At 38.7% G+C, this 16,540-nt stretch overlaps 1 protein-coding gene across 12 annotated transcripts in view; it reads right to left on the reverse strand.

The window, feature by feature from the left end:
* The window catches only part of SNCAIP (synuclein alpha interacting protein), a 311,501-nt gene that overhangs the window by 56,221 nt on the left and 238,740 nt on the right, over positions 1 to 16,540 (reverse strand). For all 12 annotated transcript variants that reach the window (XM_077462204.1, XM_077462193.1, XM_077462201.1 and 9 more), the window contains 2 exons: positions 11,012 to 11,125; positions 8,483 to 8,608 (listed from right to left, as the gene is read on the reverse strand). In XM_077462204.1, coding sequence (XP_077318330.1) covers positions 8,483 to 8,608; positions 11,012 to 11,125 — 240 coding nt within the window. The remainder of the gene's footprint in view (positions 1 to 8,482; positions 8,609 to 11,011; positions 11,126 to 16,540) is intronic.

Here is a 16,540-nt window from a genome sequence, read left to right on the forward strand (position 1 = left end):
ATGATAGGAACCTCTTTGGCCAATATATAATTTACAGTAGACAATATATACCCTGTACCAAAATGTGTATGAAGGCCACAACTGCTCATTTTGTATGCAATGAATTTGGACATACAGACAAAGATTGAGATACTGACCTAAACTAAACTTGGTCTGGGGTATCATATGAGCAAATAGTGTTATTGGGTTGATCAGCACCCCTGTGCACATCTCTTAGCCCTTGTAAACACGGTCGGACATTCTGACAGAAAATGTCAGATCGGACCATGTTGTCGGATAATCCGACTGTGTGTGGGCTCCATCGGACTGTTTCCGTCGGAATATCCGACGGACAAAGTTTTAGAGCTGGGCTATAAAACTTTCTGACAAACATAATCCGATCAGGCTTTGTCCGATTGTGTGTAGAGAATTCCGATCAGACAAAGTGCCACGCATGCTCAGATCAAATTCCTAGACCAAACCTATTGGCTACTAGGCTGAACGTAGTCCCGTTGTAACGAAATAATGTCATCACGTTACGTACGATCGGATTTTCCGACAACTTTGTCCGACCGTGTGTATGCAACACAAGTTTCGGACAAAATCCGTCGGACAAAATCTGACGGATTTTTTTGTCGGAATGTCCGACCGTGTGTATAAGGGCATAGAGAAGAATGACAGTTTCAGTGATGACGGCACAATCACTCAGAGTAATCTACTCTGGGGAAAATGCCTTTGCAAAGTGAATTGTCTATTTGCCTTTAGTAAATCAACTCCAATATATCTCACAATTAGTCTGATTGTTAAGAACACTCATGCAGCTAAAATCCGGACAGCAGTTGGCTGCATCTAAAAAAAAAGTAATAAAGAAAAATATGATGTGAACGATAAAATTGCTTGCAGAACTACACTTGTTAAATGCAGCTAAAAGTCTGATTCCGAGACTATGGATAACTTCAGAAGTCCCGACAATAGAAGGAATGGGTAGCAAAGGTTGACTGGCTGAGAACAATAGAAGAAACAATACATACAGTAAAGGACACTCTAGAGGTATACTACACCATATGGGGGAAATGGTTGAAGTTTAAAATATCTATAGAATATACGACTATGGTGGGTGTTTGAGGGGACTTATATATGTGGAATATCAGAATGCCCCATACACATGGTCAGATTTTCCGACAGAAAACGTTTGATGGGAGCTTTTTGTCAGAAATTCCGACCGTGTGTAGGCTCCATCTGATATTTTCCATTGGAATTTCCATCACACAAAATTTGAGATCTGGATCTCAAATTTTCTGACAACAAAATCCGTTGTCGGAATTTCCGATTGTGTGTACATGATTCCGACGCACAGAGTTCGACGCATGCTCCGAATCAAGCAGAAGAGCCACACTGGATATTGAACTTAATTTTTCTCGGCTCGTCGTATGTGTTGTACGTCACCGTGTTCTTGGTGTTAGCAATTTCCAACCAACTTTGTGTAACTGTGTGTATGCAAGACAAGTTTGAGCCAACATCCGTCAGAAAAAATCCATGGATTTTGTTGTGGGAATGTCCAATCAATGTCTGATTGTGTGTACGGGGCATTAAAGTTTGTTTTTACAATAATTTATAACAATAAAAAGAGAATATAAAAAAAAGAACCACTTAAAAACGTACAATTAACAATGAAAATGTATACACTCATGGATTTATATTTTAATTTTTTTTTTAAAAAGTTAAATGTTTGCTTACTTACACCAACCAATCAGATTTGATTCTTATAAATGGATAAAAGATGAAGCGGAATAGTTGCTTTGGTTACTGCACACTGCATTGGCTTAATAAGCCTCTCAGAAACAACAGAGTTCACATTTAACAGAAGACTGCTTTCATTTATTATTTACAAACTAGGAACCAGACATGTTTTATCTCTCTGATAGAGCCAATTCAGGCTCTATGCCCAAATTCAGCACACGAGAGAGTAGAACACCACAGACACAACTCACGGAGACAATGAACAGCTTGTGTCTCATGGTTGCCCGTCTCCTGTCCATGGTATGATAGATAAAGACTACACAACTCTGTGCCTGCTTCCAGCCTGACCACATGGGTTGCCTAGCAGTGATGAAACATTCACACCTCATCAGAGCTGTGACACGTATACTAGGCGGCCAGTCGTAACAATAAAATATTACATTAGCTCAAAATGATGAAAAAATAAATTAAATAAATAATGAGCAATTACACTGTCAAAAGAGCACACTTTCTATCTAAGCTGCTTTTTCTATGAAAAGCATCAGTTTATGGTATCTGGCACAAAGCTTAAAGCTTTTGAAATTCTGGCCCTTCTATTTTATATTAATGTATATTTTAGAGGACAGAAAATGTTTTAGACTTTGCCAAAACTTGACTCATTAAATTCAGACAACCTTCTGGCATCGGCTCTGGTACACTCTTAAGGAATACAGCTCTTTATATGTTTTCAATTACAGAACAGAGGGGAAAGACATAATGTAGGTGCTCTTTTTAACCATTCTGAGACAAATTAGACACCTACTAAAAGCTTCTTCTTAAATGTATCGCCTTACTCCCCCTTCTCTTGCTCGTTATCCGGTGTCATGTTTTAAGCTAAATTCACACCTTCACACACTCCAGATCTTTGTGCATTTTTTGTAGCGCCTAACTATAAAAAAGGTAAAAATATAAACTATATTCCCTTTATAAGAAAAGTGAGATGAAAGATACTGAGAGCTAAAAGCTTGGTGCTTATCTCTAGTTTTTAAATTCAAAAAGGTAGCAGATCCTTACATGCTGTTACGGAAAAAAAATATATTTAGAATTGAAATATATGTTATACATATTAGACCCCCTTTCGCACGGGAGGCGTTTTTTCAGGAGCTACAGCTCTAAAAATAGGGCCTACATGGCGCCTACTGGAGCGGTTCGCTGGCAGGGCGTCACAAAAAGTCCTGCCAGCAGCTTCTTTGGAGCGGTGAAGAAGCAGTGAACTCACCGTTCCTCCACCGCTGCTCCTCACTGAAATCAATGGGGCAGTACTGCGATACCGCTGGCAAAATGCCGCTCCCGCTGTGCAGCATAGTACACAATTATGTTTATTTACTAAGGGAGTAGAGACTGTTCAAAAAATACTGAATCTTTAAATTGCAAATTCAGTGAGTTGAAGCCGTATTCACTTCAATCATCCAATCATGCACAAGCGTGATTTTTTATTTTCTTTGCACACGATTGGGTATTCAAAGTGAAAACAGCTTAACCTTATGTACTAATGCCTGGGTACACATACCAGCAGTTGAACAAAAAAAAACTGAAGAGCTCAGGAGGAGCTTGTTTTACTAACTATCCAATGTTAGTACAGCAATCTCCCAGTTGAGCTATTGTGTTCTGACAGGGGGAATTCCCTAATTAGAACATACTGGTCAGCGCTGGCAGCCACTGCCAGCACTGATGGGATGCTGATGGGATTCTGGTTTTCCAGCATGCCCGTTCAACAGAAGCCAGCTTCTGTCGGGCAGGCTAGTGTACACACAGGCTGAATTTTGGCTGGTTTCTGTTAAACTGGCCAATATCTGGCCCATGTGTACGAGGGTCAATGTGATTGTAAAGGTAATAATTGAATAATAAAAAAAAAAAGCACCCGCAAACCTCTTTTTCAGGTCTCCCGCTGGCACTCCTGGCCCCTCCTTTCTGTCCAGTTCACCCATTGGAAGCCCCTTTCTATGGGGGTACTTGTGTGTGCTCACTCCCGAGCATGCTTGCCCATCGCTGGCTTTGATTGACAGCACTGGGAGGCAATGGCTCCTGGTGCCCCAGCAAAGCCAGTGAGACAGGAAGTGAGGGGAGAGAAGGGCTGCAGATGTGCACGGCACTGGATCGAAAGAGGGCTTAGGTAACTAAAAGGGGGGGTTGATGGGAGATGCTTAAATTTTTATGGTAAAGTATTAATTTAAGGTGTACAAAAAACATTTTAAAGTATATGTCTAACCAAAATGTTTTATCTTAGTTTTGGACAGAATATAAAGCATTAGAACCAGTATCCTATTTAAACTGCTATCGGGGCTCTATTAGAGAGATTTCTGTTGTAAATATATAATATGGTGTCAATAAATATGTTGTAAATAATGAATGATGACTGACTAATAATTTAATGTAATTATTAGTCTTGTGGAAACAGAAGTGCGCAGACCGGTACGGAACGCAAACTTTTCCAACCCAAACTAATTTCTAGGCAGCAACCTTGGTTTTTTAGCGCTACAAGTATCCTACAGTTTCAGTCATTTATCCTACAATTTACATATACAACATCCTAAAATTTCAGTTTCAGTTTCATGAGACAATAAGTGAGGGAAAACTGCAAAGGGACATAAAAAAAAAAAGCTGAGTAGCCTTCTCCTAAGGCTACAGGAAAAAAACTGCGTTGCTGTTGGAGATTTCCCCTTAACTCCTGCCTGGTGAAACCACTGACAATGAAACAGTAAGTGAGGGGTAATCTTTCTAATAATCCCATATATCATTAAAACCCAACAGGGGTTTTACTTGCCCATTATATTCAAAAGAAACAAAGTTTTGGCTGGATATACACTTTAAAGTGAAAACTATGATCTAATGCCTCGTTTCCACTGAGCGGAACGGTTTGGGTCGGTACAGTTTGGAAGGGTTAGAATGGTCCGTCCTATTCAGTTGAGCACTTCAAGTGCAAGTTGGACCCCCGGGGCCATACAGGGTTTCGAAAAAATGCCTTTGACATGAGCATTGATGTTTTTTTCTGTCTTCCAATCAGTGGAATGTATCGTGTGATGCCAGTAGCTACGCCCTAACCATACTGTACCATTTTCTATGGCCCCACATCTGATGGAGGACCATGAATGGTGTGGTATGGTTCGGTTGTATGGGCCATTTTTGAAATGGAAACACTCAAAATAGCATACTATACCAAACCAACCCAAACGATCCACTCAGTGGAAACAAGGCATACATTTCTAAAGAGATGATATTATGCAATATTAGATACCTCCAGGTGGCTGTAGTCCAGATAAGTGTCCCAAGACCCCCCAAATATCAACCAGCTACCATGAAGACAGACCCACCACACTGAACAACAGTGAGGCCCCATTTACAAGCCTGAAGGTACAAAAGCTTGAGGGGAAAAAATCCATTATTCTCTATGGAGATGTTTCACATCTCCACTTCAAGTCACCTGAAGCCCTACGTCTGAAGCTTAAACAAGTTCTGGACACTTTTTTGTCTCTCGAATCGGGCAGATTTGGGTGTTTTTGGAGCAGGAGCAGATGACAAAATCTAAAAACATAGCAACAAATGATGAAAGAGATGATCGTTTTTCCTATTGGCTAATAAAAAAAAACAGCAAAGCTCAAAAATGCTGAAAACCGCTGCATGGAAACATGCAGATATGCGCGGAAAAACACTCAAAAACACTATGCTCAGGTGTGAATGGGGTCTTAATAGCAGGGGATAGGACAGGTTCATACAGACTTAGATTCTGGTGCCTGGAAGTGTCTATTATAACATGGCAATGAAAGGTTCTTCATACTTGAGGCATACTTTAAAAACGGTGCTTAACCAGAGACATTGGTATGTTATGTGTCCCCATGACCCTCCAAAATTCAGCTAGCTCCAATGACGGCTTACCCACCAAACTGACGATCATTGACTTGCAAGGCACAGGACAGGTTCAGATAGACTCACATTCTGGTGCCTATTTTTTTTGTTCTGCATATGTCTACCTAACACTAACCAAAAAAATCTGCTAAAACTTGTATGAGCCTTCCAGAAATGTGCTGCAATCTATGAAAGGATCAGACCATGTCATGTCATCTATAGACTTGTGAGTGCACAAAGAAAATAAAAAGGGAAAATTGCTCAATCAGGCTGTAAACTTGTAAATTATGCACATAGAAAGGGAAACTGCTTTTGGCTACAAAGGGATTAATCAGCTTCTTTTTTTTTTTTTGGAAGAAAAATCTTGGCATGTTCGATGTTCGGCTCCACATCTGCCCTAAACAAGTCCCCTAATAACGTCTATTATCTTATTAAACAATTAGAATAACCTACTGCTCAGCTCCGCACACTGTTTGCTAATCTCGTAGTATAGGCACCATAGTTTAGAATAAGATGCAGTGTTGTATTACAATGTGGTTTCAACATATATTTATAAATATGCGAAATTAGACTTTTGCTATGTTAGAGGTTGTGTAAGTTTTAGATAAGGTCACGAAAAAACTATGCACAAGGAAAACCATCTGTCTTGTGAATATATAGTGAATAACCAAGAGCACCTTTTGCTGGCTATATTCAAGGCAGACCTTCGCCCGCCCATGGAACTCTCCTGCTCTTCATCCTGCTCCCCCATTGCAGTGCTGATATTGCGTTTACTTGCATGGTTTTTCTTTTGTGTCAAAGGCTTGGCCTGCCTCCCAGTTTCTGTAAATTCACCTAGGCGAGTGACGCGGTGTCCCTGGTGCCTCCTGGGATGCATAACATGAAGTCCCATTCAGCAAAGAGAAGGAGGGTGGGTGTAGCGGCGCCTGCACCTGGAAGAGCCAGCAGCTGTCACAGACAACATGGTGGCACTGGACCCGTGTAGTGGCTGCAGGATCCCAGAAGCTCAACGCTGGATCCACAAGCTAGGTGAAAAGGCTGCAGTTCCTCTTTAACCCCTTGCCGACCAGCCGCCACCAATATATGGCACTATGGTGGATCCTTTAAGAGGTATACCTTTAAGAAGTATAGCGGTCCCCGGAGCCAATGCGCGTGGATGGTGGCCACAATGTCCAATGGTCACATGCAATCGCTCCTTAGAGAGGTAGAATGGGGATCTGTCAATGTAAACAAACAGATCCCCACTCTGTCAGGGAAGTACAGAGAGATCGTCTGTTCCTAGTGAGAAGGAACAGCAATCTCTCTCTACTCCCTGTCAATACACTCCCCCACAGTTAGAAACACCTCCCAGGGAACACTTAACCCCTTGATCACCCCCTAGTGTTAACCCCTTCTCTGCCAGTGTAATTTATACAGTAATCAGTGCATTTTTATAGCACTGATCACCATATAAATGTCACTGGTCCCAAAAAAGTGTCCGATCTGTCCGCTGCAATGTCATACTCCTGCTAAAAATCACTGATCGCACCAATACTAGTTAAAAAAATCTTAATAAAAATGCCATAAATTTATGCCCTATTTTGTAGACGCTATAACTTTTGCGCAAACCAATCAATATACGCTTATTGCAATTTTTTTACCAAAAATATGTAGAAGAATACATATTGGCCTAAACTGATGAAGAAAATTTTTTTTTTTTTTTTTTGGGATATTTATTATAGTGAAAAGTAAAAAAATATTGTTTTATTTTCAAAATTGTCACTCTCTTTTATAGCATATAGCGTTTATAGTAAAAACCGCAGAGGTGATCAAATGCCACCAAAAGAAAGCTATATTTGTGGGAAAAAAAAGGACAGAAATTTTATTTGGGTACAGCGTCGCAAGACCACACAATTGTCAGTTAAATTGACGCAGTACCGTATCGCAAAAAACGGCCTGGTCATTAAGGGGGTAAATCCATTTGTTTTTTTTTATTTCTTTGCTAAATAAACAAAAATAAAGATTGAACATTTTTCTTTGTTTCTATTACAAAATTTTGCAAATAATCTTTCTTTATAAATTTAGGCCAATTCAAGCCAAAATGTATACTGCTACATTCTTTGGTAAAAATAACCTAAATCAGTGTATGTTATTTAGTCTGTAGGAAGCTAATAGAGTCTATAAACTATGGTATATATATCTGAAAATCGATCAGTCCTGATGTACTGAACTCCTTTCTTGAGGCCCGAAAATGCCAGGACAGTACAAATACCAGAACCCAAAAATTACCCATTTTTGGAAAGTAGACAGTCCAAAATATTTAGTACTGAAAAGCCATTCACCGGCTAAAAAAAAATGATAGCAAGGTCATGGCTGCAGCTTCATCATCATACTGCGACTTGGAATCCTCCCAGTGACGTCCTCCCTGTGCGCTCTGCAGCTTCCAGCCTGGGACACTGGAGAACACCACGCCGCCGAGAGAGACCCTGCCATGCCATCCGGAGGCTAAACTGGGACCCTGTCGCCCAATCTGGACTCTTATACAGATGTGTCTGCTTTTACTTTGATTGTAGCTAGTGCATTACTTTACATTAAAACCTTTGAAACTTATTGCTGCACCTAGATCTGGCGCGGCTTGTCTTGTTTATGACCTTGGAATAACCACTTGACCTTGAGGCCATATGTATAGAGCCTAAAGGCAGCAAGTGGTTCAATTACTGAACAATGTTGACAATGTATTTATAAAGCAGTGCATTTGACATTCACTAAACATTCACTGCAGATGTACCTTCTTGGTATATTACAGTGATTTAATCAGTCATAAATCTGCCTGTAGAAATTCAGCCATAATACATCTTTCACAATTTCCCAGAAGAATGATTATAAGAATACTTTTTGTTACCTGAATGCAGCCTAGATATCCATGCTGAGAAGCAATATTAACAGCACTGTTCCCACATTTGTCAGTCTCATCAAGGGAAATCCCCTGTTCTTGCATAAACTGAAGCAGCCACAGTAGTATTTTTTCCTATGAAAAAAATATTTGGATAGAAGATAATATTTAGTACACTACAAACTTTCCGTATAATGCTGTTTAATAGAGGTCACTAAAAGCCAGGTATATTGCCGATGTTTTATGAGGCCACTTAACAACTGTTATTCATTATATGTCCTGTGTTTCATTTCCCCTCTGGTATATACATCATGCCCAAGTAAGGTTGCAATTGCTCCTGCAGACTATACTGTACAGTTCTAACGGCTTGGAACAGGAGAGGGTTTTGTCAAGTTAAGCTTGTAGTATAGTTTCAAAAAAGTGTTTTTGAACCCTTGAAAAAAAAAAAAAGGATTTCTACATGACTGGCTCCTATTATATGGTCTTTTCCTAAAATAAAGAATGTCTTGTTTAACAAACAGTTCACATACTGCCATGTTTTTATTGACAGCTTAAAGTGTATTTTCACTTTTGCAGTCACATTTGTGAAAACCCCACAATATATTGTTATGTGTCCCTATTCACAGAGCATGTCTAAAAAACGTTTATTTTAAATTACCTTTTGCATACAAGCAGAGTGCCAAGCACTCCGTCACAATACTAGATGGGTTCCAGATCACACAAGTGTTAACCCAGTGTTATTACATACAATTATTCCCCGGTTGTTTTGTTGTGACTGTATTTTATGTCCATCAACCATTATAGGCATTACAGGGCATTTTGTTTTAGGAGTAGCCCATGTTAACCCGCCCCTTTTTCCATCACATTTACCTTTTATATATTTCTGCTGGCAAGGTATCATGGCTGACAGCAATAATTTCTCAACCAGCTTAGTGTGGAAAAAAAAGAAAAGTGGCAAAATGTTCTATCTTTATACTTGTTTCAGGTCAGCAATTCAGACAGCATGGAAGCCAATGTATCATCATGACAGACATGGGGAAGGCATCCTCAAAAGTTAAAGTCATTAATGACAGCTTCTCTTATTGCTAGCTTCTTTAGGGCGTGTTCACACGTGGGGCCTGTTCATCCCTGGGGTCCAGTGCGTGTCTGTTCACCGGTTCAGGTGCAATGGAGGTCCAAATTTTGGATTCGCACCTGAACAGAACCCAAACAAGCACCAGACCCTTTTTTAACCAGACCGCGGCCACCCCGTCCATTGAGAGTCGGTCACACTTATATGAATTTGATGCAGGGAAACCCGCATATGTGTAAGCCTAGCCTCAGAAAATGATCATTTTATTTCTGTGTCATCTAAGTATATGTTTATTATATGGCTTTAGAACAGACCCAGTCGCTGTAACATATTTATTCACTTATTGTTAATTACGATTTTGAATGAATTGTCCTTTAGAAAAATTTGCCTCACCTATCGCTGGGTTTCCATGGCTGGGTCAGTGTACTTTTACTGGAATTTTTGTTATAGTATCAGACAAATCTGATCCCACAGCCTAGTGCTATTATTATGAACCTCTAGGTGTGATTGTTATGCAAAAAGGACAAGCTAGCCCTGTCATATACAGAAAAGCACTGGAGTCTAAAAGAGCTTAGCATCTGCACATTTTAGAAGACAATTCCACCCAGCAATGAAAATGAAACATTGCAAGAAACAGGGTGTGGTAAATGTCATGCAGTTTCCTTATTTCTCTCCAGAGGTGAGATCTGTTGGTTGGAGTTCCTGTGTCACACCTTCCTCATCTACTACTATTCCAATTGTCCTCGAACTGAACATGAAAATGCTGCATGGGAAATAGGTGTTGCTATCAAAATATTGGCATATGTAACGTTAGCTAGATCATATTATACCTGCTGACAACTGAGGAAGTGAATTTGTGAACTGAACTAAAGTGCATTGGAAGGCAGCCTGTTAAGTACAAGCTAGGTTTTGGCTCAGCTCAGGCTCAGCTCATCTCTATGAATGTCTGAGTTGCTATGTCTCTGGTTTTTCTAAAGCATCTCTTTCAATGACACAAGACTGCCTTAAAACTTGGCTCCTGCTTGCTTGTTACACTGACAATTGCTCAGTTCCTGCACTTTCCCTTGGGCATGCTGCCCTACCTTTCAGATTTTCCAAAAGGTCAACCAGCAGCCACAGCAACCAGCTCCACTATAGGGTCAGTGACTTTGGGCTTATGTGACTGCAAACAGCAACTTTAATCTGATGCTTGTCAGGCAGGTATTTTGCTTTTCAGCATTTTTCCTTTAAATGTTTTGGAGGACCAACAGTTCTACGGTGGACAATGGAGACTCAAAGTAACACTGCTGCTCTCTTATGGGCTTTCTTCTGTGTTTTTCGTCTACCTATTGCCAGTTCTCAAAAAGCAAGGCCCACAAGGTCCTGTGCTATTAAGCCCACATGTTTGCTTCAGAAGAATTCTCATTGCCTTTCTTCATTTCTATATCTTTACTAGTTCATGAAACACATAGGAAGTTTAAACATACCTGACCATAGTTGGCTGCATAGTGGATAAGGCTAGGGTGATCCTTCGAACAACTCAGCTCTGCAATGGCTTCTGTCTCACTGACCATCCATCGCACACACTCCAGCTGACCTGTCTGTATTAAGAGAGAGGAATATTCTTCACATTCTTCTTACACAATTGTTTTACTTAGATTTAGAAAAAATATGGCAGACAGTTAAAAAAACTTAGTGTCACTTAGGGCAAAACTTTTTTTTTCGTTTTGAATAGAGGGAAAGGGAGGGTAACAATCCTTGTCAGTTTTTTTTTTTGCCATCTGTGTCCCATTGCAGAGATTTCCCTTCATATTCTGTCTCATAGGCAAAACAGGAAGTGAGAGGGAATTCCTCCAAAGTGAGGGAATCATTGGAACTAGTGTCTTCATTCAAAGATTTCCCCTGTATTGCTGTTCCAATGTCATCCTAAAATGTGGGATTTTCTTTTCACGTTTGATAATAATGGTTTCTTCACACTACTTAAAACTAAACTAAAAAAAAAAAAAAAATGCCTTTAGTGACATTTCAATTTAGCAGCTTCATATGTATGTATTGTATGTTGTTCACTAGTATTTCTACACAAGAAATCAATAACTTTTACTAGGAAGCTTTAGTTATCAGGCACACATTATATGTTTTTTCAAAAATGAATTTTAGACTTTATTGGGCTATTTAAAACTCTAGTTTGAAAAAAAATAATCAATTAATCAAATATGCTACATCCCAAAAAAAAATTAAGTGAAAAATTTCCTATGCTAACAACAGGTGTGGAATTTCTTACCCACTGTGCACCATAACATACAGCTCATATGTTATTAAAAAATCTGAGAAGCCATCAAAAATTAAAATAATATGCGTATGGAATCCGAATTACATATTTTCTATTGAGTTATGTTAGGATGCGCATAGTGGTGATCATGCAGAGCTGTAAAGAATCCCTCTGCAGTTATGAAAGTCCACCACAGCAATCTTTATTCTCAATTGCATCTTGTCATGCATAATTGTAACATTCCCCTTCAGAAGCCATGCTTTCCCAGTGGTGTTACATTACTTTCTGTGCAAATATTTCTTCAGGATTAGACTCATGGTCAGTCCTTCAAGAATGGGCTATAATTGCTCTTGATCTGTTTCTTGTTGATATAGATAGGGAGTCCCTAAGAGAAAAAGTGAGTTCCGGGGTTTTGACAATTTAAACCTGAACGGTCCCCTAATTCTCTGGTGGACTATCTGTGAAAAATATTTATCTGTATAAAAGAGTGGTGTGAGGTTTCCGATTTCCAGGCTGCTGTCACTCAGTGTTTTCTGGTAGCACGATAATTAGCAAAGTGTATATTTGACCCAGGTTTCCTTTTATAAAAGGAGAAAGCCTACAGCTGCCCTTCACTTAAGTATGTAGTCACATACTATGGACTTCTAGTATTTCTTTTTCCAGTTCATTAGTGTTTGTTGGTCCCTGTGCTTAGAATCTCTGGCATTTTACGGACTAGTTTATACCCTGTGTTAAATGATGAGCAGATAATGACATGTAGTGCCTATGCAGGGACTGTTTCCCTAGGGACCCTTAATGTTAAGTGCATGTTAGAAACACACTCCGTGTATTTTATTGTGGTTTAGTGGGAAATGGCTATTTCCATCTCTGTTCTGATGTTTGAAAAAAAAACAAAAAAACTCTCCTAACTTGAAAACCTTCCCAGGAACAAAAATTACTAATGTAAAACCCACCATCTATACATATTATATATATATATATATATATATATATATATATATATATTACATTTTAATAATCATTTTTTATGCTGTCACTATACACCTTAATTGTGCAGTCAATAATTGTTTTTTTTCCTGGGACATGACTGGGTATTTGAAACTGCCACGAGGTTACCGGTTAAGGCCCACTTCCAGCCAAAACTTTTTTTTAGTTTTGGATAGACTTTTTAAGAGTAAATTCCTTACTCTAATTTTGCTGTCCGAGACCCTAATATGGATATTTCTATTTATTTCCTGTCTCCACTGGGAAAGGAAAGGAGCAATAGTAACCTGACAAAGTTTATAATCCTTCCCCATTTTACTGAAAATTGTAATATTTTGTAAAAATCTGTGCTCGAATGGTCAGAATTCCCATCACTTCTTATTCCAACAGAAAATTAGAGGATATCTCTCCACTGAGATCACATATCTTAATAAAAAACAGATAGTAGTACTTACCTCTCTCTGTCCAAAATTGAAAAATAAAAATAGTCAGCAGTTGTGCTTTAAGTTAAAGTCCATCTCTGAGGAATAGAAAAACCCCCCTAGCAGTGGGGCTACCCCCGCATTTAATCAATCATCTACACTCTACTATGCTTTGGCAGTAGATTTTCCTTCGGCATCCTCACATCCATTGCAGGACTATAGGCTCTGCATTGGACTTCAGAGGACTTGCAAGTGCCGGAGCATAGGGTAGTCTGCAGGGACCAGCCTTACAGTCAGAAGGTAGCCTGCAGGGGAGGAGGATCGGGTAAGTGAATCTGATTTTTGAGGCCTCCTTAGTCCTAAAGGAGCATTTAGCCCTTGCAGTACATGGCAGTTCCACTGCAAGGGAAATTTGTTTTCTTTTTACTGGAGTTCAGTTTTAAAGATATTATTTTAGTAAGTGAGTCCTTATGTGTAGTATTATAGCAGTGTGGGTTCTCTTCAGCGTGGATGTTATGAAGCAAAGCCCACAATATGTCTGCGAGAGAGAATTGTAAAGAATTTGATTTCTGTTGTCCCAGCTGCGGTTGGAAGTCAACTGGTAAAAGGTTGCTGATTTAACCAGTAGACTGGGTGGGTCTGGGTCTAAGGGCTGTAGGCTCAGTTTCCAGAAAATAGTTTAGTTATATGACAATATGCTGGGATTGAAATGAAATGCATTCTGAGGAGCTTGATGGTTATGAGTATATAGTGATATTGAGTGATAGTGCTAAAGTATATTTCCAGCATGAAGGTTGGTAGTCAATAGGATAACTTTTAAATTACAGGTGGTACATTTTCACGTTGATACACAACTAATTATTGTATGTAGGCTATATATAGTTGAAACTATTATTGATAACTTCCTTTGATATTCCACACTACTTAAAATTATCTTAATAGTGAAGTGAGTGACCAACAAATAAACAAATTAAAATGAAATAATAATAAAATATAATATAAGTTTATAAATGTAAAAGTTACAACCCTACAAATTGTATCAGCATTCTACTTTCCTCTCCTCTTTATTTTTTAGGCCTTTTGTTGGACACAACCCAGTCTCAAATTATAACATTCCTCTGCCTTCTTGATCAAAATTTTCTTAAAGGAAGAAAACATTTTAGGTAATTTTAAATAAGATGTATGATCTGGCAAGTAAAATTTAAAAAATTAACCATCTCAAAGAAAAGAATCTATAACCCCAATTCCAAAAAAGTTGGGATGCTGTGTACAATCTACATAAAAAACAGAATGCAATGATTTGCAAATCTCATAAACCCATATTGGTGGGAATGGTGGGAATGCCACTGACTGGGGCTGCAGATCCCGCTTCAGGTGATACCATCACCCCATTATACATGAGTATACCAAGGCTTGTTTTTAACTATGAAACGTGAGTGTCATTTTGTGGAGTTTAAGTTGTAATACGTATTTTAAAACGATATGGCACTATTGCAAGCCTCTGTTTCTACATGTGGCATATATGAGAGGAGGTCATTGTTAACCAGGAGGAAGGAATGGTTTTTGATCCGAAATTGGAGCCAAATAGTTACTACAGGAAGGAGGAACCATAGAAGGAATCCATAAGCTGTAACACATTAACTACAGTTTTTTTTTTTTTAAATGCCCTTAAGGTGAGGGTACATCCGGTGGAGGGGTACGCTTTAATTTATATTTGATATGTACAAATTATGTTATAGGTGGTTTCCATTTTTTTTTTAATCTTTAGCATGTGCTATATTTTTGCATAGCACAGGAATGCTTGTTTTATATTAGTATGAGACTAACTTTCTTTGTGCTTTTCATACCACTTAAATTTCTGTTAAGCAGCTATGCAGTTACAGCCACCTCAAATGTCTCCAGTAATCTCTCATGTCTACATTTGTGCATTCTTTGATTTGTTATATAACAGTAATCTTTCGTGAATATGTGGCTTAGGTCAAAATTCCAAGACTAGGAAGCATAAAATATTATTAGTAGTGACTGCATCTGCTCTCAGATGTATATTTTATATGTGTCTTCCAAATGATTATGTTTTATTTATGACTGGAAGGTGTCTTAGACTATTCCCTATGTCCCCCTTTTCCAAATATATTTAATCTTTGCTGAACCAGACAGACTCCACGTTGGAAATAATCCAAAAGTAAAAAACTTCACCACGACTATTACGTATGGCAAAAGCATTTGGAAGTCTGTCAGTTTATATACACTTGGGGTTTTGAATCAAGCTACTAAAGTAGACATTTTGCCACTAACATTACTTTAAGCACAATTTACAATCAACATATTTTGTTTCTGTATTCCTACTTCAACTGGACAAGATTTATGCATGACCTGTGTAATGATAACTTCATGGACACAATAAAAATAGGAATTCCGTGAGTCAGAAGGACTGAGTACAAAAGTATATTTAGGTTTTCACTGCTTACCATCTTAAAATGCCAGTTGCCTGGCTGTCTGACGACTGGTACCCAATCTAAAGCAAGCATGGAGAAAGTTACATTGCAGTGATGTAAGAACTACTGATGCACATTTTTATTCCCAGGGTGTAAGCTTAAACGTATTGAAGCCATTCAATTATTGTGACAGCCAGGGAACACGCATTTTCATAAAGAGGTCAGCAAAGGGAGTCTATATGTTTCTGTAAATACAGGTTTCCTTTGAGAATCTGTCAGCAACGCAGCCAATTTTATACACTTTCATGCAAAAATACAGTTTAAACAAATTCCATTCTGCAAGTATGGACACTTAAAGAAACAGCACAGGGATGCAGAATCCATACTGATGTAATGTATTCTCCTCATCTATACTAAAAACACCAGCCACATGGCTTATCCTCAACGATGAGGCTTACCACAGAGCATGGGTCAGGGGGACTTCCACTGTTGTCTCATGTAACATTTAATTTGGGACCTTTCCTGGATTTTAAGCATATTTAATATAGGCGGTATACTTTGAAAGTAATATAGATTTTCTGCATGTGATAAACACATCAGAGGCAGCAGCACATAAATAGTAATGTCAAAAACATTGTTGGAAGGCTATTACAATCCCCACATTCAGAACTTTTGTTCAGTTCACATGTAGCCTAAAGGAACTGTAGAGGCCCTGGTATGGTATGTCTTTCTATATCGGTATTTCATCTCTATCTCAAAGAATTCATGTTATTTCAATTGCAATATGAGACTGACAGCCCATAGGGGCAGGAGGAGAAGTTTCTTTTTTCCATATGTTGAATACAGCTTTCAACAATGACTTTTCACCACATACTGTACAGATGACCAGTAAATTTATGGTGAACA

The sequence above is a fragment of the Lithobates pipiens genome, unplaced genomic scaffold (assembly GCF_037356315.1).
Source record: "Lithobates pipiens isolate NorthernLeopardFrog02 unplaced genomic scaffold, aLitPip1_a1.2 Scaffold_3, whole genome shotgun sequence".
Lineage (NCBI taxonomy): Eukaryota > Metazoa > Chordata > Amphibia > Anura > Ranidae > Lithobates > Lithobates pipiens.